This window comes from Panulirus ornatus, chromosome 25, assembly GCF_036320965.1.
Source record: "Panulirus ornatus isolate Po-2019 chromosome 25, ASM3632096v1, whole genome shotgun sequence".
Lineage (NCBI taxonomy): Eukaryota > Metazoa > Arthropoda > Malacostraca > Decapoda > Palinuridae > Panulirus > Panulirus ornatus.
The window spans coordinates 10,010,616-10,036,449 of record NC_092248.1 but is presented as its reverse complement, the minus strand read 5'-3'; the positions used below and the strand labels follow the sequence as shown (position 1 = coordinate 10,036,449).

General features: G+C 42.9%; 1 protein-coding gene across 5 annotated transcripts in view; it reads right to left on the bottom strand.

Moving 5' to 3' along the window:
• Positions 1–25,617, bottom strand: part of LOC139757250 (adenosylhomocysteinase-like 1) — a 338,517-nt gene extending 312,900 nt beyond the window's left edge. For 2 of the 5 annotated variants that reach the window (XM_071677539.1, XM_071677544.1), the window contains exon 1: positions 25,463–25,617. In XM_071677539.1, coding sequence (XP_071533640.1) covers positions 25,463–25,546 — 84 coding nt within the window. In that variant the 5' untranslated portion in view covers positions 25,547–25,617. The remainder of the gene's footprint in view (positions 1–25,462) is intronic. The other 3 variants (XM_071677531.1, XM_071677532.1, XM_071677533.1) reach the window with 2 other exon arrangements.
• Positions 25,618–25,834: the final 217 nt, after the last annotated feature.

The window sequence follows — 25,834 nt, the reverse complement described above, 5'->3', positions numbered from 1 at the left end:
ACTTTTCAGACTCCACATCCTTACAGATACGCGTGGGATTCGATTCCTACCAACTCTGTCTTTAATCCTCATACTCTGGCTAATTATTCACGAAACAGGAGGCTCATATGAAATTTGGCCACGCCACCGAGTAAAGCTGCCCTTTAGGAAGCCTCGAATCCCGGGTCTCATGATTACACAAGTGACTTGCGCGGGTTACGATGATGGGCGTTGCGAGAGGAGGGTGGGGGATGGATGGTGGGTGATCCCCTCCCGCCTAGCCATTAGACTGGTTTAATAGGTAATACTCAGACCGCGAGTTGTGGTACTATATCCGGAATGTTATGTCTGCCGGGTGAGCGCCCATCACTCCGGCTTCCCGACCCCAGGTTACGTTTATGTAAGGGAGTACCTGCATGGCGCCATGAGACACAAGACAAAAGAAGAGCTGATCCCACACGGAACCGAGTCTTCAAAGCCTTCCCCTTGGAGGAGAACAGATGCACGACATCTACGTCACATTTCTTTTTTCATCTTTGTCAAAACAATGGAAGGCGGCATTACGCACCCGTCTCCCTATCCTGAAGGCGACGGTGCAGGAGAAGCTAAAGAGAGCGCTAAAATAAAAAAAAAAAAGTACAAGAAACGGGGCCACAGTTACTGAATTAAATCTAATAGCAAGTTGTGACGAGATAACCACTGAAAACTGGCAAAGTTAGGGTACTTCTCAACTATCTAGGGCACAGTTAGCATAATTCTCAGCAAAAAAAAAAAAAAAAAAAAAACACATCGTTATGGGTCAACTATTATGTAACGTATGAAGGGAATTGTCTTTGGATTCACTCTAAAACAGTCCAGCACATTCTGTCAATCAGGATAAAATACAACTGAGTGGGTGAACGTGGGTTCGAGGCCTTAGGCACTACAACATGTTATAAACATCGCTAGAGAGACTGGACCGACCCCTGAAAACCACTAGCAGATGATACATGCAAAACGCCATCCAGCCACGAAATCAAACCTGTATGTCTCCTGAAGTAATCCAGCGCAGGCCTACCATTCTCCTAACTCGTAACAAGTGACAAATTCTCACACAAACATAAAGGTCATCCAGTATCTCTATCACATCAACCGGCTCAAGGTATCAGCTCTTAAACAAACAGAAAACGAACCGGATTCTGAGAGAGTGTCAACCAACACATTTTTCTCCCTCATAAAACTTGTGTGTGTCTGTGCCACACAACACAACACACACGTAAATACATATAATAACACACAAGCACAGAAATACATGAGGCAGACAAACACAAGTAAACACGTGCACGTAATCTCTCTCTCTCTCTCTCTCTCTCTCTCTCTCTCTCTCTCTCTCTCTCTCTCTCACGACACACACACACACACACACGAGGTCAATAACCGAGAGGAGCTCTGTAAGGCCGCCATAACTTCCCCGTCCATCTCTTTAACAGACTTCCTGCCACTAATACCTCGCGACACAGTATCTCCTTAACATAAGGGGCACCCTAACGACCAGTACCTCCCACCGCCACCAAGAAATTAACCTGCGACGAACCCCGGGACGACCAGTGACCCAGATATGGCCACTGACCTCACATGACCTGGAATATCCGCTACCACAGGAGTCGCTGCAACCCAGATATAAAACACGCGACCGCCCGCAACGCTTGACCTCAGATACCCGCAATCCCCACGACCCTCTGCGACCCGGAAGCTCGCTCCCATGGGATAAACGCTGACCTCGCGTGACCTGGAACATCCCCTACGCCGGGCGTGACCCACGAGCGACCCGCGAACACTTGGAGTCATGATGTGAAGGGACGACTCCCTCCTGCGACACCTCCCCTCCTTCCTTCCCAATTAGGTCCCAGAAATCCTCAGCCTCACCCACCCCCGCCTCCCTAAGCTCTCGAGAGCCTCCCGGTAGGGGCTCCTTCAGGAGTCTACCAGGACAAGAGGCAGCGAGGATCCCGGACGAGGAGGATAAATGAGATCCATCGGTAAATAAGGGGAGAGAAGGGAGGGGTGGGGGGGGAGCTTACTGCCACCGGCCCAGACCATGGGGAGAGGCAGCTGCCAGGGCGAGAATTAACGAGGGAGAGCGAGGGGAGGAGAAAAGGTCCGAGTGAGAGGAGCTGGAGGCAAGAGAAAACTGGAAGAAAAAAAAAATGGAGAGGAAAATACGCGATACACACGTGAGGGAAGGACAAGCAGCAAGGGTCTGGGGGGGAATCAAGTCAATAAATACAGGGGAAGGAGATGCACAATAGACTTAAGGAGGGGAGACAGAATATCAGAAACAAAATAAGAGGAACGGATCTACGAGGGGGGGCGGGGGGATCTAAACGAGAGATGACAGAGGGTATAAGGAGAACAAGAACAAAAAATAAAACTATAGATAATTAAACCCTTCAATACCATCCTAACTACTGAGATAAAAAAAATAATCCCTTCGTTACTACCATAACTAGAGAGATAAAAGAAATAATACATTCACTACTATCATAACTACAGATAAAGAAATAATCCTTTCATTACTACCATAACTACAGAGATAAAATAATCCCTTTATTACTACCATAACTATAACGATAAAGAAATAATCCCTTTATTACTACCATATTTACATATCAAGAAATAATATCTTCACTACTACCATAACTACAGATAAAATAATAATCCCTTTATTACTACCAAAAGAACAGATAAATAATCCCTTCATTACCACCATAACGATAGAGACAAAGAAATAATCCCTTTATTACTACCAAAACTATAGAGATAAAGAAATGATCCCTTCCCTACCACCGTAACTGAACAGATAAAAGATATAAACCCTTTATAACCATCATAACTACACGGACAAAGAAATAATCACCTTCACTACCACCCTATCGAAAGCCTCGCTGTCTCAGATCACCATACAAAACAACTTCATCACATTCTTTCACAACGATATCACTTCTCATATTCGTCTGTTCACAACTACTTCTTCGGCACCTTGTAGGCCCCGACTTCATCCAGCCTCAGCTTAATTCCATCCCCAATTAATTTCAAGCTGGCTTCGTCATAAACAATCTTCTGTGTGTAAAGTTCAGAGGAAAATGTTTATGAAGAGTGTAGGGCAATTAGGAATATGCTGAGCCTCTCACGCTAACACCACTTCTACATGACCTTCTTCTTCTTCTTCTTCTTCTTCTTCTTCTTCTTCTTCCGAAAGAAAAAGAAAATGTACAGAATCTGAAAACGTAGGGAGGAAAGTGAATGACAGGAGAAAACTGGTTTAGCGTAACGAAAATAAGAAAGAGGAGTTAACCTGGCAGAACAGGAGAGTGGGAGATGAGAAACAGAATGGGAGGGAACAAGACAGATGTCAAGGCAATGGCAGATGTGCAACGAATGAGAACTGGGTATGAGGACAGGGAGGGAAAGATGAGAAAAAAAAAAAGGGATTACGAGGAGAGAGGTGAAAGATAGACATGATGAAAAAGGGGTATACGAAAAGGGTGAGAACAGACATGAGGGGGAAAATATGGAGAATGAGGAACGGAAAAAAAAGGATGAGAGAAAAAACGAAGAATGAGGAAAAGAAAAATGAAAAGACACGAGGAAAAAAAGGGATATAAATATGTGACGTCCATCAAAAAGGAGAACATACATAATGCTGTTTAGTGTGAAGAAAAGGCAGGGTTATAAAGGATTACCACCCCCAGGGTTACGACCTGAGGGAAGGGAGAGCGGACACAGAGGGGAAGAGAGGAGGATGACAATAAAACAACAAAGAAGACTGCAAATGTTAGATAAGAAGGAGGGGGGGAAGTTAAATGGGTCTGGGCGTACGTGACGAGGTGGGGGAGAAGGGAGAGTGCAAGACCATTGGTGTGCGTGAGACGGTGACTCCAGGGGTTGGCCCCTGGCTCTCATGCAGGCCACTGCCCTTGAAAACAGCCCATAGCCCCTCATCCTAGACATGGTTCTCCCCCCTCGCAAGAGACCAAGCTCCGGCCCCGTCCAGAGACCATTCCTTACGAGAGCAATGCATCTCACCCCAGTCAGGGTTCTCTCCTAGTAACGGTATCAGATAGGGGGTTTGATACCCCTAGCAACGGCCCTAGCTGTAGCTCTGGCTTGGAATCTCCCTAACAACAGAGCTACCCACCAGCTTCGGATGAGGGGATTTTTCCCCCATTGCAAGAACCCTACCACCAGATACTGCCCCCCTTGATAATCGGCGACGGGGGCCTAGTCTGAAGTGTGAACATACCACTCAAGATAAGATAACCTGATGGTGCTCGAAGTCAGCATCTGGTACACACACACACACACACTCCGTCCAAAACTTGAGTGTAACACTTGTCCAGAATATCACTTAAGACCTGTCACACGGGATGAATATCTCTATAATGTAAGAGACACGTAAAATATTAATTACTCCACCATCTAATTAAAAGTTACTTATAACAGCAAATGCGTCTGACTCTAAGTCTGATTAGTCACTCGCCCCTCATTCGAAAACTTGTTTATTCATTCTTCAAACAAATCTACGGGACGCACTGAACAGGACTTATATCTTAAGCACAAATTTCTTAACTGATGACAGCACAGGTGACAACACGTTATCAATATTTCAAGCAATAACTTTCCCCCATATTTCCCTCATTCACTGTCCATGATCTTCATCATTTTTCATTACCACTCCAGGCTATTAATACTTATAATTTAATCAGCTACCACCAGCTCATTACCAAGATTAATACTTGTACCCTGCGGGGAAACATCACAAAAAACGGACTGGGACATTTATGCTTTTAATACTTATGACCAAACTGGTTCCCCGATAAGGAACTACTAATTATTCACCTCCAGATACTGTTATCTTCACTATCGTGCCAATTGACTGGATATGCGACCAAAAGAACCCCTGATTACCAAGGCCTCCCACAGATAAAACCCTTGGGACGAGGAGATAAAGACACAAATCAGATGACATAATCTCTAGATATGCAAGCACTCACCCCCAACTTACAAGCTAACGCACAACTGACTGATGAACCGGTCAACTCCTCTGCTTCATCATCTCCCACACCAATAACCTTGTGCGACCCTCGTGGTGTCTACCAATCCCACCCTTCCACAGGTGGTAACACCACCTTCCTCTGTGGTAATAGCCAGTTCTCTCTCCCACACACACAGGCTCATAAAACTATACTTTGTGATTTATGGCCACTTGTCGCCGAATAGGAGCAGCTGCGATACCTCCAGAGCATCGCCTCGCTGCCTGGGATGACTAAATCTCACATTCATTCACGAAAATTTGAGACATCAAACAATTCAGTTTTCTTTCTGCAAATGGATACATAACAACACTACGTGTGAGGGAGGGTCAGTGCACTGCTGTGGACGGTGCCAATACCGACACGTGGCCCCGCCGGACACGGGGGGATTTACCAGCAGACGACACACCTGCAGGATGGTAGCTAGCTGGTTGGCAGGCAGGCAGGGCGTGGCGTGTGTGCAGAGGTCTGGGTGGCGGGGGCGTGGGAAGCGCGGGTCCAGAGAAAGGGTGCGTGGGCGTGGTGCGGCACAGACTCTCATGAAGACATTTCGCTCTTCCGGTCGCGGGGGGGACCAAGACATTTCCCCCTCTCAAGGCCAACCCATCACCACCCAAAAGAGCGAGACAGCCCTATCAAGGCCAGCCTAAAGCTACCCAGGAGAGCAATGCTCGGCCCCATCAAGGCCAACCTATCAATACCCAGGAGAGCAATACTCAGCCCCATCAATGCCAGCCTATCAATACCCAGGAGAGCAATACTCGCCATAAATGCCAGCCTATCAATACCCAGGAGAGCAATACTCGGCCCCATCAAGGCCAGCCTATCACAGCCCAGGAGAGCAAGACTCGGCACTCTCAAGGCCATCAAACCGCTGCCCAGGACGGTTCCATTACCGTCCCACTCACGAACACCAATTTTACAATAATTAACTCGTCACGGCATGACGCAAGAGCCGCCAATCACAGTAAATGACTGACTGGTTGAAGCCTCCCCTCATGACAGGTGGGTAGCTTCACGAGATGACACGAGCCGCCACTCACCGAGAACCACTGGCTGGGCGAAGCCTTCCATCACGACACGGGGGAGTGAAGGGAGGCTTTTTGAGTCCCTTTTTAGCGGCAGGCCTAGCCCGTTTCTCAGCTGGCAATAACAAGATAACCAACGCTGCAGTAAGGAGAGCCAACACATAATGTCTGGGGTGGGAAAATTTAAATATTCTACATGTTACATAATTCCGTTCACCGGCGTAATTCCTCTCCCACATCAAGTACCTTTAATGTTAACAGAGTTAACAATTAACAATCATCAAGACAGCAAACACAGCAATCATTCATCAGGGGTCAGATGACACTCTGCTGTTCCACCTATCCATTCCTTCACATTTTCCACCATCACCAAAACCTGTCTCCTGTCTGTCCAATCAAACCATCACTCCTACTCTTCCATAACCACTTCCCCTCATCTCACCAGCCTCTCTTCCACCACCTCTTTCCCCTTTCTAACCTGACCATCTCCCTTTTCAAGCTTCCCTTGCACTCTAGCCCATCCCTCCTCCTCCTCTTCCAACACCCTAACTCTCCCCTACCCTCTTGATCGTAAGTACTACACCGCCTGCTTCCCCTTCTAACCGGCTCCCCCCTCCACCACGGCCGCCACACCTTTTCTGCTCTTTCTCTGCCGAGCTTCTACCTCTTCATCATCCCTATCTTCTCTGCCGCCCATCTCTTCCCTGTACCTCTCCTCTACCTTACCTTCTGCTCCTACCTGCCCTCAGCCCCTCCCACCACACCGTCCCAGGAGGAGCAGAACAAAAAGGAGCCAGGCTATGACCCATACATTTTGCAAGGCTTTACAACCAGCTGCCTCTCCTCCTGCTAGGCTAAGCACGCCGCTCACCAGCACCATCCCTACACAACACCTCACAACACTACACTCCGGGGCAAGTACTGCTCGGGGTGTCTGTGTGTGTGTGTGATATATTATATATATATATATATATATATATATATATATATATATATATATATATATATATATATATATATATTTTATTTTCCAAACGAAGGAACAGAGAAGGGGGCTGGATAAGGATGTTTCCTCAGAGGCCCAGTCCTCTGTTCTTAACGCTACCTCGCTGACGCGGGAAATGGCGAATAGTATGAAAGAATATATATATATATATATATATATATATATATATATATATATATATATATATATATATATATATATATATATATACACGTAAAATAAAATTATCGTTTTCTTGTCTACAGCAAGTGGTCACACCCTACGTGAGTCCAGGCTTGAGAACCAGTCCCCCAGCAGCAGCCTATTGGAGCGTGTGTACGACCCCATGCAGCTGGTGACGACTCTGCAGAAGCAGCCTACTGGAGCGTGTGTACGACCCAGTACTGCTGGTGACGACCCCTTCCAGCAGCAGCAGCAGCCTATTGAAGCATGTGTACGACCCCACGCCAACAGTAGCGACCCCTGCATTAATCACAGCCAACACATTTCCCCATGAGAACGACTCTCAAAGTTACATACCAGGAATCATGAATGGTGTTTAACCCCATGAGCACGACAACATGACGTCCCCTGGGTTCATGTGATGTCCGGACCCACTCTACCCTGACATTTATGAATTAAAAGTCAAGCTTTCATATCCAGGGGTCGTTAAGAGACGTGCTCACGGGTCGTACCGTCGTCGTTTAACAGATCGTTACAGTACCACCATAACCAATCGTTCCACGGCAGACAAGCCAATGACACACATTGCTGTTTGCTAACGACCCTTCAAAAGGAGGCGACAAACCACCAACCTATTTATCCTAAGAAACCAACAAATCATTTCCACTAGGCCAAGAAGACACACACACACACACACACCTCTCAAAGCTACCAACACCCATCGCGATTATTTCTAATCTAAGGACAAAAATAATCATTCAGAACGATTACAAGAGAAATACTAAACCAACCCATGAGAGATCGTGCTCACATACATGCAGGCACACGGTTCACCCCCATGGCACACAATACCACAACCACAGGCACACTAAAACACACTCCCAAACAGACTCTACCAGAGCACACACACAATCTGAAACACCCCAATAACCTAGTCTACATCCAGCCACTTGGAGGGAGACAGAATGAGTGAGGGACATTTCTCTCGGTGAAATGTTAGCGGGTCACAAGCTACCGGACCTCACCACTTTCACCCATACTATATCTATTAGCTGTAGCCGGCCGGCCCACTGGACAGCTGTAGCGGGGCCTACCTGTGCCGAAGCCAACAGGTACAAGCATTCACTAGCTGCAAGATAGTTACCAGGTACACTGTGTTCACCGGCTGTTCGTGCCGTGGCCACCAGGTACACTCTCTTCACTATCAGTACCTGGGCAACCAGGTACAGGTTACCAACTGCTTCATCAACCACATGGGAACGGTGGTGCAACCCTTGGAGTAATGACGACCTGGCCCTTGACCTGACTCAGGTCAAAGACCATCACACCCAAGGATCCTCTCGTCCTACTCATCAGGGAGTAAAGAAAAAGAAAGACCTTCCAATTCAACATTTACTTAACAGAGAGCTGGGAACAACCCCATGATCGAGGGGCGTAAAGCGATCGTTCAAACTTACCTTAATCATCTTTCCAAACTTTCACCCCCACCTCGCTCCGGGCCGCCTCAAACAACAGTCACGGTGTTCCCAGCTCCCGTCTCACGGTGTTCCCAGCTACCGTCTCACGGGTAAGATAAAAAAAAAAGAAAAAAAAATGGAGGAAGAAGAGAGCCGATTTACCAGAGTGGCCGACAGAAGGCTTAACTGCCAACTGCATCAACACACTCCAAGAAGAAGGTGAAGTGCTGCCACAGTTAACACACTCTAGGAGAAGGGGGTTTCTCAGTGCTATCAGTGTCAACACACTCTGGGAGAGAGGTTTAAGTGCTAGTAACAGTGTGTCAACACACTCTGGGAAAGAGGTTTAAGTTCTAGTCATATCAACGCACTTTGGAGAAAAGATTACACGCACTCCCCACTAACACACTAGCAGAGTCAACACACTCTGGAAGTAAAAGGTTTAAGTGGTAATGGTATCAAATACACACTGGGGAAAAATGGTGGAAGCCTCACCAACACACACACACACTCCAGGGGGATGATATGGCCCATATTCCAGCATGTAAGACCCCAAACACCCAAGGCACTGCAGGTCATCAGCCCTTCCTGCACTATTACGGTAAATCAAGAGGCGGGGTAAAATTCGTGGCTGGAGATCGTTTGCGATGTTTACAAACACTGGCGTTGTTACGGCCTGACAACAGGACATTCATACACGAGAGAGAGAGAGAGAGAGAGAGAGAGAGAGAGAGAGAGAGAGAGAGAGAGAGAGTCTAAGGTGAGAGAAAATAATAATATCTAAGAATCATGACATGGAAATAGCATACAAAACTAGGAAAAGGAAAAACTATTCCAAGCCAGATGTTCACCGTATGACAACTTCCTGAATATTACACTAAACACTCCTCGCTTAGAAGAATGATACACACACGGACTCATAGGTGTGTGTGTGTATATATATATATATATATATATATATATATATATATATATATATTGCAACTAAATCATTAGATTTAGAAAATTACGTTCCCAATATGATATTCTGAGCCAATTCGCCAATAAAATTTCCAATCTCCTCTATCTCCAGCTCTCACCCTACCAATCATCTAAGCAATTTGCCTTTTTTTTTTTTTCTCCTAGGACAGCTGTAACTCCCGTGATTGACACCCAATCCAGCCGGGAATATCATAGTAAAATAACTTCCATTTAGGTGCACGGTGCCTTTCCCCTGGCCATTTCTCCCAGGAAGCTTTGGCCAGCACAATTATTCATCAGCGTCCGTGATTTCCTAAAATTCGACAGAGATTGTAGCCGCCACAGTATTATTCCCCTGGCTGTCAATCGTTAAATATTCACAGTATCCCCAGTATTCGCGAACACTGACCTTTCGGGAAGCACTTCCCTTGTCCACTGCATTAACACGAAGACTTTTCGAAATTCTCCCAAGAGGTCGTAGGTCCAAACCTCTTGGCATCTCTTGGAACAGTTTCTACCATACAACTTTTTTTTTACTGTATTCCTGTATGCTGTCCGCAGCCATGCATTTCCTTCCGTTCGCTCACATTTCTTACAATCTACATCCTTTGCTAACCAGTTTCTTCTTAAATCTTGTGCAATGGCCTCGGCTGGTTCTATCAGTCATCTGTTCCTGACGCGACCTCGCCGCAGCGAAAAATGGCCAACGAACAAGAAAAGACGAAAAGAATTATGATTCGAAATTGGCTCAGGTAACATAATAATAATGACTGGACCTTCTGAATACAATGACAGTCAAAGTGAACTTCAGTCCCCTCGGCGCGATGACTCTGCTCTAATGTAATCACACAAAAATCTCAACGAAGTGAATACCTTCGCACTTATGATTTAACCCCAACAGAATCGTACCCACTCTGGCCCGACGCAACTTCAGGAATGACGCGATCGTTCAGCACGGTGGTGAGACTCTTTCAAAAAGCACGACGGAACGACCTTTAGGCACGGTAGTGCGACCCTCTAAGCACGTCGAAGCGACCCTTAAAGCAAGGCGGTGCTACCCTTAAGCACGTCGGTCCGACTACTAGAGCATGTAGGTGGCGCCCATTAACTTGGATGGCCTGCTGGCCTATGTCCTGAACCATAGGGGACAAAATCGAAGACCAAACCATGTCCAAGGGTCGTTCCGTCGTGCTCATTACTCGCACCGTCCTGTTAAAAGTGGGACTCATGACACGTTAGCACAACTACCTATTTAACCCATGGCATACAAAATCCTAACCTTCTGTGATGGTGTCTTTCAGTACAGTGCCTGTAATTTACGAGTACAAGGACGACCGGTCACTAAAATAACATAACCGACAATTACGGTGGCTGTCATCACAAGACGCAACCAACCTGACCCACAGAGTATAACCCAAATCACCAGGGTACAGCAGCCTACCCTGTTGCAAGCAGAACTTTTGGCCAGTTGTATCTGCACCACTATCCTGTTCTGAGCCCCCCCACCAACCCCCCCACCCAACACCACAGTAACCTCCAACTTTCCAAAGTAACGCTGGCCGTGGGTGGGTGGGAGGGCGGTGTTGGGGAAGAGCGAAAGTCTCCCAAATAACACTAGGCCTTGTTGCGCCACAGCCGATGCTGCTGACCTTTGGGCCATACTATAAGGCTATACCAAACGACACACCTGCGACTAACGCAACCAACTTTATAATCACCTCCTGGTGAGATATTACAAACTCTCAAACCCTCAATCCGTCGCATGTTGCAGAGCGTTCAATTATCATCATAATGACATCTGCGCGGGACAAGCACCTGCATTAGACCACCCCCTAATCTGCTCACCACCGCGGTCACGCCTCTCGTACTATTTCAGCCAAGAGTGACCTTTGCCGACAGTCTTGCCTAAGCGCTCTATATTGTTGCATCTGCGTCACCCCCCCCCCTCCTCCTCCCCAAAGCAAGGGCCCAGGGAGACTCCTCCAACCCAACCCAACCCCCCCTCCATTTCTCCTACCCGCCCTCAGATGGAGGCAACAAAGCAGACACGTTGCGCGTTCAATGTTGCGTTAGTGGCGTTGCCAAGTTAAAAACTCCATGACTGGGGGAAAAGAATCCTTCACCATTTACGAAAGCATCCTTATATGAAACGGTGCGAGTGCATATGAAGCGAGCGAGCACAAATACACACACACACACACACACTCTCTAACTAGGTTTCTCTCTTACGGAATCCTAGACAAAAACTAGGCCCGTCCCGCTAGCAGCGTCCAGTTTTTCGTTCAACATGGCGGGCAGGATGAAGTTCGATTCCAGCCTTGACTTTCCTGAGTTCTGCTGGCTGACACTCTTAACTTCACTCATCCGTAGCCTGATGGTTGCTATGGCTCACGCTGCAGATATTGCACCGCTGGAAGGTACATATCAGCATCTCCCCCTCCTCAAATCGCACGCCAGAAACCTGCCGTCGCACGATACACCACTGTCAAGAATGCCCCGGATGCGACCCTTCTCCACCGCAAGATACGATATTTAGCGTCGGAAACGACGCAACTCCCGCGCTGCGTTGATCCGTGCCTCTGCTGATCTGGACGCTCAGCTCTTACTAAAACAGTTGTTGAAAAAAAAAGGTTGGGAAATGGTTGGAAAATCATTTTACCACAGCAGGGAAAATATACGTATGATAACTGTTTTGCTTGGCTCATTTAAGTCTTAAAAAATATACTCTTTTTTTTTCAGCTACTCAGACCAAAACTCATTAATGTGACTTTTTGAAGTATTTTCTTGACTGCATTTAGATGGAAATTTTACAAAACACGAAAAATTAGTTTTTCATCTAAAAATTTAATTCCTCAGGAACAAAGCACTTACACGTACATTAAAGTACATAATACGCTGCATGTCACAACGAGCATATTAAAGATGAGGTTTACACGTAAAGGTCACATGATAGAACAGGCGAACCAAAATCCCTCCATAAAAATACTCATCAAACCATAGTCCCGGATATCCCTAAATCCACAGTAAACGAGGACCGCCCGTGCACTTGGCAAATCCTGACAGATATTCCAATAGCCGACGTGAACGAGAAATGCCGATACGCTGGAGAGCAACCTGTTAGCCCCAGCAACGTAAAACTAACTAACGCACTCCGAACACAATTCGGTAAAGGCACAAATATTTCGCTGGTCGGGGAACCGTGGCGTTGAGGGCACTTGTTGAAAACATATTTCACTCATACAGCATAACAAGGTCTTCGTGCTTTATCGATGCAATAACCTCCTACTGTTCCAATAGGAGCTTTAATACAAACCAGGACTTGAGGCGAGGAGGACTTGCGTTGGATGGTGACCTACGGAGAGGGAAGGAGGGTAGCGTTTCACGCCGTGGACCCTGGAAGGCCACTTCATGGTTGCAACAAACGACAACTGGTTGTAACATGGTTGCATAAAACAGTGTGTCATCGCCTCTCCTCCCCTTGTGTTCTGATGTATTTATTCCTTTTCTGTCGTTCTCGGAACCAGACTACCAGCTTACACCATACCCGTTACTTTCATCACCCGCCTAAACATGCAACTCACTTAGACGAGATGAAGCGCTATATCACAGGAGAGAAAAGACACATACACCTATTGTTTTAATTCATCTGAAACACCGACATCCGGCAAAGTCTTCCCAAATGTCAAAGGTCTACCGAGGTATAGAGGCCGCGTTTCTCAATCCTCCATATTTACCGGATGAGACTCGGGTGCCTGAAGGTCCCAACCCAACTCCAGAGCTATGCAAGAACCTCCTCAAGTACTTCCATGGGCCTCCTCCTGAGGCAGGATGACGTTATGGAACTGTTGCAGTTCTGAGATCTTCCAAAAACGTAACATTCACCCAGACCAAGCAGCTGCTTCGTCACTTCCCCCCAAAAATAACGAAATTCGCAGAAACTGAAAATGACGAAAAATCAACTTTAAACAGAAACACAAAATTTTTATCATAACATAACAGCATTACATAAAACCATAACACATCCAAGTGGAGATACTAGATGAAAGAGATAATACATTCAAACGCTGTGTCATCATTAGAAAACCTTCAAACACTGTGTCATTAGAAAACCTTCAAGCAGTGTCATTAGGAAACCTTCAGTGTCATCATTAGAAAACCTTCAAACTGTGTCATTAGGAAACCTTCAGTGTCATCATTAGAAAACCTTCAAACACTGTGTCATCATTAGAAACTGAACTGCCTAAAGGACAGTTGAGCACCGAGCTCCGGTGGGGGCGCAAAGGTTAACCACACAAAGTGGGGACAGGGTCAGGAGTAGTCAGAAAAAAGACTTGTCACAATGGACACTCGATGACCTTTAAATATACAGCGCCCTGATTTAGTCGTTACTGTAACTCACGATGATTAAACTATGCATCATGCTCAGTGTATCGTACTGTGCATAATGCTTCGCGTACCGGAAAGTGCCTTGTGCTTTGTTTCACTGTAGCGCATACTTTCACGTACAGTACAGTCCATACATTATGCTTCTTGCAACATACTAATGCACTATGTCTTGTGTGGTGGGCATCATACTTCTTGTACCATAGAGTGCACTGGTTTGTGTGCCACACAATGCAATGTACCATACAATGAATTAAGCCTCCTGTACCGCACAACACATTACACTTCAAGTACCGTACGTTGTATCATGCTTGAGATACCATACAATGCTTTGTACTTCATTAAAAGCATTGAAATATGCTTTGCGCACCATACAAATAGTATCTACCTCAACAGACAATAATACATAAAAAGTCATGGAGCAATTCACTGCCAAACTGAACTTGATCAAACATCTTCCAAAGAAAATGAATAAAAAACTGAGGACTCTTGACTACCCTTCCCCCCAAAAATTATATATATATATATATATATATATATATATATATATATATATATATATATATATATACACACACACAATTACTAAACTCCCTTTCATTTCCTGGCCAAATGCATAATAAATCCACGCATATTCAATACATAAAAGTTACAGAAATGAAAATGCACGAACAATAGTAATATACAATTTAATTGCACAAACCCAGGATTTCCTGCAATTCTGAGGGTGCACTTCAACCAGAACTAGGAATGTCATATGAAGGACTCCTTTGAAGCCAAAAGTTCCTCGAAGAGGCTGTACCAACTTTCGTTACCTAATGATAAAACACGCCTTGCCGAAGGTGAATTCACGTACAGCGTAACCACTTTAAGGCGGAATACAATATACATATACATATATATATATATATATATATTCTTTTTTTTTATACTATTCGCCAGTTCCCGCGTCAGCGAGGTACCGTTAAGAACAGAGGACTGAGCCCTAGAGGGAATATCCTCACCTGGCCCCCTTCTCTGTTCCTTCTTTTGGAAAATTAGAAAAAAAAAAAAAAGAGAGGGGAAGATTTCCAGCCCCCCGCTCCCTTCCCTTTTAGTCGCCTTCTACGACACGCAGGGAATACGTGGGAAGTATTCTTTCTCCCCTATCCCCAGGGATATATATATATATATATATATATATATATATATATATATATATATATATATACAGGATAAGCATCCTTAATCCGAAAACCAGAAATCCGAAATACTTCAAAATCCGAAAACATTATTAGTGGTATTTCGTATTTCTTTTCTGTTAAGTACTAATGTGTGAATAAGTGCAAGAAAATTATTGCTTATCAGCAGCATATAAACTCAGAGTCAGGAATGAAGGTGATGCCAAACAATCACAGACTGTAAAATATCTAGTCAGACATGTAGCTTGTGACATGAACATTTAATGTCAAAAATACATCATCGATAGCACATGAATTCTCAACACATCAAAGTTGCGAAAATAAAGTATATTTGTTCTGAAACTAATACGGAATCATTACTTTCAAACATCTTTAAACCCACTAGAACATAAGCCCATATCTAATACATAAAAATTCAAACAGTATCAGGTCGTGACAATTCTGATAAAGCAGGATAATGTATAGCTTACTCATGCAAACACATCTGTTCACAGAAAAGAGCTTAATCAATCCACATTAATGAATAAAAACAGATCTACGCTTGCGCTTACCATACATAAATTACGTAATACTGGCCAATCACAGATCCAATGGAAAAAAAAAGTAAACACTTTGGCCACCTGAAATTCTTCCTAAAACAGTAATAACCGCACACATATACATAAAAAAATATCATTCATCTAGCAGCCTCACGGAAAAAATCAAAGATTCCGGAACATGGGTGTCACAAAAGGGGTAATTTCCCATAGAAATCTTAAAAATGTTTATTCTTATTAATATATCTAGAATACATGAAACTTTACAAGGTTTTACGTCAACTGCCAAATTTGTAATTTACAGACAGTGCATTGCGAGGTAAATCTATAGATTCAGGTTCTCTTTAATGATTCACTAATGAAAGTTGTTGATTAATGGATTTTCTGCTTAATATGTGTGATTTTTAGTTTGTTTCCATGCAAATCCCAAACTGGAGATAATTCCCACATCCCTTTCCCCTTTGCCTATTCTATTTGCACATGAAGGTTCGTCCCACTGATCTGGTGTCCCCTCCCATATGGAAAAGTTCCGGCGGACGCCTATGCTCCGGACCTCAGAACAGATGAATATCAGTGACGCCAGGGACGAGCGACACCGGCGGGAAATGTCCCGTACCTGACCTTGCCTTCGGCCGCCGCCACCTCCCACAGCTCTGACGCCATAACCTAACAGAGACTTGCCGGGTTTTGCTGGCGCTCTTCGTGCACAGAAGAGGCAAGAGAATCTAAGAAGTTGCAACTACCCAACTGATATGAAATCTTGTTTTATGAAGATATATATATATATATATATATATATATATATATATATATATATATATATATATATATATATATATATATATATATATTCTTTCTTTTCTTTCATACTATTCGCCATTTCCCGCCTCAGCGAGGTAGAGTTAAGAACAGAGGACTGGGCCTCTGAGGGAATATCCTCACCCGGCCCCCTTCTCTGTTCCTTCCTTTGGAAAAAAAACCATATATATATATATATATATATATATATATATATATATATATATATATATATATATATATATATATATATATATATATGTCGCCTTCTACGACACGCAGGGAATACGTGGGTAGTATTCTTTCTCCCCTATCCCAGGGATAAAATATACATACATATATATGAATGGGAGCAGGGTTGTTGGGTGCAGTGGGGTTGGGGGTCGGGTCAGTTGGGAGGTGGGTTTTGGGTGGGGAGGGGCTGGAGGGGGTGAAGTGTTTTAGATATCTGGGAGTGGATCTGGCAGCGGATGGAACCATGGAAGCGGAAGTGGATCATAGGGTGGGGGAGGGGGCGAAAATTCTGGGAGCCTTGAAGAATGTGTGGAAGTCGAGAACATTATCTCGGAAAGCAAAAATGAGTATGTTTGAAGGAATAGTGGTTCCAACAATGTTGTATGGTTGCGAGGCGTGGACTATGGATAGAGTTGTGCGCAGGAGGATGGATGTGCTGGAAATGAGATGTTTGAGGACAATGTGTGGTGTGAGGTGGTTTGATCGAGTAAGTAACGTAAGGGTAAGAGAGATGTGTGGAAATAAAAAGAGCGTGGTTGAGAGAGCAGAAGAGGGTGTTTTGAAATGGTTTGGGCACATGGAGAGAATGAGTGAGGAAAGATTGACCAAGAGGATATATGTGTCGGAGGTGGAGGGAACGAGGAGAAGAGGGAGACCAAATTGGAGGTGGAAAGATGGAGTTGAAAAAGATTTTGTGTGATCGGGGCCTGAACATGCAGGAGGGTGAAAGGAGGGCAAGGAATAGAGTGAATTGGAGTGATGTGGTATACCGGGGTTGACGTGCTGTCAGTGGATTAAAGCGGGGCATGTGAAGCGTCTGGGGTAAACCATGGAAAGCTGTGTAGGTATGTATATTTTGCGTGTGTGGACGTATGTATATACATGTGTATGGGGGTGGGTTGGGCCATTTCTTTCGTCTGTTTCCTTGCGCTACCTCGCAAACGCGGGAGACAGCGACAAAAAAAAAAAAAAAAAAAAAAAAAAAAATATATATATATATATATATATATATATATATATATATATTATCCCTGGGGATAGGGGATTAAGAATACTTCCCACGTATTCCCTGCGTGTCGTAGAAGGCGACTAAAAGGGGAGGGAGCGGGGGGCTGGAAATCCTCCCCTCTCGGTTTTTTTTTTTTTTTTTTTTTTTTTTTTTCCAAAAGAAGGAACAGAGAATTGGGCCAGGTGAGGGTATTCCCTCAAAGGCCCAGTCCTCTGTTCTTAACGCTACCTCGCTAATGCGGGAAATGGCGAATAGTTTGAAAGAAAGAAGAATATATATATATATATATATATATATATATATATATATATATATATATATATATATATATATATATATGGTTGACAGGCATGGGCTATGGACAGGGTTGTACGGAGAAGGGTGGATCTGTTGGAAATGAAATATTTTAGAACATTATGTGGTGTGAGGTGGTTTGACCGAGTAAGTAATGAAAGGGTAAGAGATGTGTGGAAATGAAAATAGCGTGGTTGAGAGAGAAAAAGGGGGTGTGTTGAATTGGTTTGGACATATGGAGAGAAAGAGTGAGAAAATGTTGACAAAGATGATATATGTGTCAGAGATGGAGGGAACAAGGAGGAGTGGGAGACCAAATTGGAGGGGGAAGGATGGAGTGAAAAAGATTTTGAGCAATCAGGGCCTGAACAGGCAGGAGGGTGAGAGGCATGCAAGGAATAGAGAAATGGAATGATGTGGTATACTGGGGTTGACATGCTGTCAATGGACTGAACCAGAGCATGTGAAAAGTCTGGGGTAAACCCTGGAAAGGTCTTTGGGGTCTCATGTGGACAGCGAGCTGTGGTTTCAGTGCATTACACATGACAGCTAGAGATTGACTGTGAACGAAAGGGGCCTTTTTTGTCTGTTTTCTTGGCGATATCTCGCTGAAGCAGAAGGTAGCGATGCTGTTTCCTGTAGGGTGAGGTAGTGCCAGGAATGGATGAAGGTGAGCAAGTATGAATATGTATATAAGTATACATGTATATGTAGGAGCCTGTATATGTATGTATACTTCATAAATGTGTACTTCAGACGCCATGTTTACCAAATAGCGTCCTAGCTTCGTCTCTTCGATGTATATCAACTGACTTATATTTCTCTCTTGTGTCTCCCCTGATGATGTGATTATTACACGAAAGTGCACTTGGGAACTTTTTGTGTTTCATTTTCCCCGTGGACTCATAGGAACATATACAGATGCAGACATATAAATATATACACATGTAAATATTCATACATGCTGCCTTCATCCATTCCTGCCACCACCCCGACATGAAATGGAACCCCCCTTCCCCCGCGTGGGCGTAAGGTATAGCTAGGAAAAGACAACAAAGGCCACGTTCACACTCAGTCTCTCACTGTCATGTGTAATGCACTGAAACAACAGCTCCCTTTCCACATTCAGGCCCCACAAAACTTTCCATGGTTTACCACAGACTTTTCAAATGCCCTGGTTCAATCCACTGACAGCACGCTGACCCTGGTATACCATATCGCTCCAATTCACTCTATTCCTTGCAAGCCTTTCACCCTCCTGTGTGTTTAAGCCGCGATCACTCAAAACGTTTTTCACTCCATCCTTCCACCTCCAATTTGGTCTCCTACTTCACGTTCCCTCCACCTCTGACTCATATATCCTCTTTGTCAATCTTTCTTCACTCATTCTCTCCATGACCAAACCATTTCAATACACCCTCTTCTGCTCTCTCAACCACACATCTCTCTTACCCTTTCATTACTTACTCGATCAAACCACCTCACACCACATATTGTCCTCAAACATTTCATTTCCAACACATCCACCCTCCTCCGCACAATCCTGTCTATCCCCATGCCTCACAACCATATAACATTGTTGGAACCACCATTCCTTCAAACAGACCATTCATGAAATGTACTGAGGTATGTCCAAGAGAGGCTAAATACCTAAGAAAAACAAAAATGATCAAAATGGGTGGATAAGACAAAACTCCCTAATATTGGTAAAATAACATAAAAGTTCCAGAAATTCACAGTCCAATAATCAAATACTCTAGGTTATCAGAAAATCCATAAAAAATCTATTAAATCCAATATAATAGAAAAATTCTAGAATAAGTTGTGCCTTGCTTTTGTGGCAAAGAAAGAATATATATATATATATATATATATATATATATATATATATATACACAAAGAAAGAATATATATATATACATATATATATGGTTGTTTAATTTGTCTATGGATGGGGTTGTTAGGGAGGTGAATGCGAGAGTTTTGGGGGAGAGGGGCACGTATGCTGTCTGTTGTGGATGAGAGGGCTTGGGGAGTGAGTCAGTTGTTGTTCGCTGATGGTAAAGCACTGGTGCTGATTCAGGTGAGAAACTGCAGAAGCTGGTGCCTTTGTTTAGTAAAGTGTGTGAAAGAAGAAAGCTGAGGAGAAATGTGAATAAGAGCAAGAAGGTTCAGTAGGGTTGAGGGTCAAGTCAACTGGGGGGTAAGTTTGAATGTAGAAAAACTGGAGGAAGGGAAGTGTTTTAGATATCTAGGGATGGATTTAGCAGCAGGTGGAACCATAGAAGTGGAAGTGAGTCACTGGGTGAGGGAGGGGGCAAAGGCTCTGGGAGCGTTGAAGAATGTGTGGAAGGCAAGAACGTTATCTCGGAGAGCAAAAATAGGTATGTTTGTTATATGGTTGCGAGGCGTGGGCTATAGATAGGGTTGTGTGGAGGGGGGTGGATGTGTTGGAAATGAGATGTCTGACGACAATATGTGGTGTGAGGGGGTTTGATCGAGTAAGTAATGAAAGGGTAAGAGATATGAGTAGTAATAAAAAGAGCGTAGTTGAGAGAGCAGAAAAGGGTGTATTGAAATGGTTTGGTGACACGGAAAGAATGAGTGAGGAAAGATTGACAAAGAGAATATATGTCACAGGTGGAGGGAACAAGGAAAAGTGGGAGACCAAATTGGAGGTGGAAGGATGGAGTGAAAAGATTTTGAACAATCGGGGACTGAACTTCCCGGAGGGTTTAAAGTCGTGCAAGGAACAGAGTGAATTGGATCGATGTGGTGTACCAGGGTCAACGTACTTTCAATGGATAGAACCAGGGTATGTGAAGCATCTGGGATAAACCATGGACAGTTTTGTGGGGCCTGGATGAGGAAAGGGAGCTGTGGTTTTGGTGCACTACGTATGACAGCTAGAGACCGAGTGTGAAAAAATGTGGCATTTTTGTCTGTTCCTGGCACTGCCTCTCAGGGAGGGGATGCTATTTTCTGTGTTGCAACGGGAATGGATGAAGGTAGCAAATATGAATATGTACATGTGTATATGTGTAGATGTCTGAGTATGTATATGTTGAAATATATATGTATGTACATGTGCGTGTGTGGGTGTTTATGAATATACATTTGTATGTGGGTGGGTTGGGCCATTTCTTATCTGTTTCCTTGCGCTACCTCGATAACGCGGGAGACAGCAGTTAAGAATAATAAATAAATTATAAATAAGTAAATAATAATAAGTATATGTATATAGTATGTATATTCATGTGTATATGGGTGGACTGGGCCATTCCTTGTCTGTTTCCTTGTGCTACCCGCTAATGCGGGAGACAGCACTTAAGTAAATACAAAATAATAATATAAACCTAGGAAATATTTCATTAAATAATCATCAAACCTTAAAATACAAACTTCACTAAATCAATCAATTATATCTTGTAGGTTATCCTCCTAGTAAGAAAATCCTTGTACATAAACCTATCTTTTCTACACATGATATGATTAATCATTTCTGTGAAATACAATATAAAATTTTTCAGTGCTCACAGAAACAAACACTTTTAAAAGGAAATCTTTGAGAAACTAAAGTAAACGACAAATTGTCATCAACATTTTCTATTCAGATTCTGATAAAAGTTCTTGCACAATGCATGATGCTCCATACTTAAAATATGAAGTATATCAGTATTTCATGGTCCAAAATCACTTACCTTCCTTTAAATTCGTATCTTTAATATGTGATGTTGTTAAATGGTATAATCAATCAAACTTTAAATGACGCACAACCTACAATTCCTCAGCTAACCTAACCATGCCTAGAAAAGCTTGAAATATATCCTTGGCAATCCCATATACAGGTTGAGTATCCCTTATCTGAAGTGTCTGGGAACAGAAGTTATTTGGATTTTGTAATAACTGCATGTACATTACGAGATATCTAGTGAATGTGACTCGAATAATTTTCTTACATTTATTCACACATAAGTGCTTAAAAAAAAAAATAATTAATACATTGTAAAAATGTGTTTTGGGTAACTTGTAATGTTATGATACCACTCAAAAAAATTTCAAATTTAGGACTTTCGGATTAGGGAAGCTAAACCTGTAAATGGATGTCAACTTACTTTTTACTTATAACCCCATTAAAGCTTCACATCCCCATCCACTTTAATGATATCAACCATCACATTCTACAAAAAGCCAATACACGGCTTTCAGAATTAAGAAAAACATACATGCTTTGATAAAAAGTTCATTTTGATCATCAAAAACCTAATTTGCTAGGTATAAACTCCCTAAATTTGCTGTCTAGTCCATTCAAGATTACTGCCAACATGCAACACAAACTAGCAAGAAAAAGCTCACATAGTTGTCCTTAAAACCAAGACAAACACAAGTTACACTTTCCAATCTACACTCTAGACAACACCCATACTTACAATGCTACAAACACCCATGATGCATCTGTAACAATGAAGACACCAAGCACTTATGACTCAATCACTCTATAATCTCTGCACACAGACACATGCATATGAATGCTATACCTATGAATTATGGTCCCAACTAGTGGACATGGCTAGCTTCCTGAGTGCTACAGAAGCCTCATCAAGAGAAAAAGTACTCCTGAGGTAAGAAGCATGTTTGTATGAACTTTTTTCATACATGATGGTTGTTTCCCGCTTCAGCAGGGTAGTACCAAGAACAGACACAGAAAGGCTGCAGCTGCTCAAATCCACTCTCTAGCTGTCATGTTATGTACCAAAACCAGAACTCCCTATCCACAACCAGGACCCACAGAACTTTCCCTGGTTTACTCCAGAATGTATGAGCGTATGTATATATGTATGTACCCACTCCCCCAGGAGTCCCTTCTATCCTTATGAGGCACCTTTACTAAGTAAGCTAGCTATATCTACCAGTCTGGTTCAGAGGTCATAAAGTTTTGTGATGTGTGCACTATTCTGTGGTTTTCAGCTGTTATAGTTGCTTTTGAGAGGGAGGCAGACCAGGAAGGTGAGGCAGAAAGTTGAGCTGATGAATTGTTTGTTAAGGATGTTCAGTGATTCTTTTTCTTGTCCAAATCTGGTACCAGTTAGTGTTCAAAGGACATTTAGTTTGTGTTGCTTTTCTATTGATGTGACTGATGTGGGAAGTAAATGTCAAGAGTTAAGTATAAAGTATGTGATGCACAGTATAGTTGGTATTTTGTGCTGTGGGAGCAAATGTCCACTCAACATAAGTGGAGGGCAAGCTGAACTCATGTCTGTCTGGGGTTAAAGGAGTAACTGAAGGCCTCCGTAGAGATACAGACAATCTGTTCTGGGTTAACCACTGTTCCAAATGTGTAATGTCTGTTGATGCTTCTACATTTCCTGATTTTGTCATCGTCAAATACTTTCGTAGCAACATACATGGGTCACAAGGATAGGGTATGCAATCTTAGAATAATCCCCAACACCTGAGGAAGGTGTTATCAAAAATTTTTGTTGGTCGATGTAGCTTGACGCTGATGGCCTTAGCGACCCTGGCAATTAATAGGTCTCAAGCCCAAACAACCAACTACTGACCCCAAAATACTGATCATCATATCCTTATATCTACCCCACATTTCTAAGGCATCTATATCTAAATCCCAACTTAGACAATACCCCCATTTACAAGATCTGGATTTTTATTTTCTAATCTTGTTGCCATGTTCTGCATTAAACATTACCATATGATTATTGGTGTCCAATGTCTCTCCTACCACTGATTCTTTAATGTGACTGGATTCATTAAGTAACACAGGATCAAAGACGACTTGTCCCATAATCAGTATGTCAAATGATTGGTTGAAACAATTATCTAATCAAAAAACATTCTTTCTTTGTTAGTCAGCACTAAATTTTCCTATTCTGTACTAAGCAGATTTACAACACAGAATTAGTCTTCCTTACCAGCTTTATTAATCAAAATTTTAAACACTTCATCAACAAGAATGACTATGTGGTCTTTAATTTACTCATGCTCCTTAATGAGCAGCCAAATTCTTACAAAAGCAACTCAGCTCTGAATACATACCTTTACAAATACACTTTAGTGAGTGAAAGCACCAACTTTTGCATTATTCAACACTCCATCTATTTCATCAAATCACTCAAGGAACAACTTAGAGAAATTGATTTCAAAGTTTACCATTCAGCACTGTTTCAATTATCTATGACAAATATATCAATGTCCTCCATAATAGTGTACCTAAAACAATCATTCCATCTAATTACATTGTTCTGTTCACTTCCTAAAAAATATTATAATTTTTACTAAATGAAAGCTAATCTTTTTTCACTAATACGAATCTTCATTCCACATGTAATATCTCCCACAGGATGAAACCCCAATATGCTAAAACACTTCTAGCTCTGCTACAATCTAAGCTTAAAGACATGACTTTTATAATCAAAGACAGGAGCTATATAATTAAAGTCATTCATATTACTGATTCTCAGTTTATACAGCTGCAAAGGGTATTATGGACATCCAGTGAATTTTGGGATTTTGTCTTGGTTGGGTTAGGTTAAGTTTGGTCTGTGTATTGTCATTATTACAGTTCTGGACATACAGCGCATTATGGAATTCGCTGTATGTCCGAGACTAATTTTACCCTGCAAAGAGTACCAGAATTGGCACTGGAGTCTGTTCATTAAACTGAAAGATCCTAAAATAATTTTCAAGGCTATCTGTAAATGCAGTCTCTGTCAATTACATAAAGTGGAACAGCAGTATCCTCTCAAGAAATAGTAAACTAGAAATCTATGATCCCTTTCATCTAAAAAGTATCCAAATCATGTGCTTCATTTTTCCTTCTAACCTTGGCTGCAGGAAGTTCACCAACGCCAGCACTCACAAATATTTGTCCTGGTATGCAAATCTGATAAGGGCGGGAACTTCCTTGTAACGACAGTTCTTACTGATCAACAGTCATTCTACATACATACTCTAGGTAAATGGCAAATACGTATAAAAAGATAACTGCGTTTCTTTAATACCAAGTCCCGATCAGCTGATCTCCCAGCGTAAGAGTCAGCTGGTGGATATAAACAAACAAACGATGCATCATTCTTAGTCATTCTCTACAATATGAGGTAAAATAGATCTTGAAACACCATCAGAGACTGTCAGATGGCTATGAACTACCTTAAATTGGAGGAAATGTATAAAAAAAACCGAGGTATACATGTTAAAAAATTCGAGACAGTTGTCCCTTGCTTCGCAGCTTGGCTTTACAAGAATCGGCAGTACACCGCAACCTTTCAGTGGAATCTGGCCATTAAACCATTTAAACTCTCTATTTCTCTCCTACCACACAAGCAAAAATTAATCTATGACTCACCTTTTCACCATTAGACACAGGTTTTGATAACGCAGCTTCACTCATGTGTACTGCGTTAGCGTCACTTATTCCCGGTTCAGCCATTGCGCTACGCGTCCACCTTGCCTCACACTCAGAGCGAAACTGGGAGAAAGCGCACAGCTTTCCGACCTGTGCCCTACACAGGCGCGCCACCGTTCTTTTTTACCCTTAACCTGTGCCGCCACAACACAGGGATCCAGCAGACCATCCTACAGCAGATGTGCATGATAAACAAAGTGTTATCCTGAAAGCAGATAACAGCAATTCATAAACGTCTACTCTTAAGTGCAGATGTTGCACAATAAGCCTCATCCATCAATGCCATCTGTGATCAACCTTAATGAATAAGAA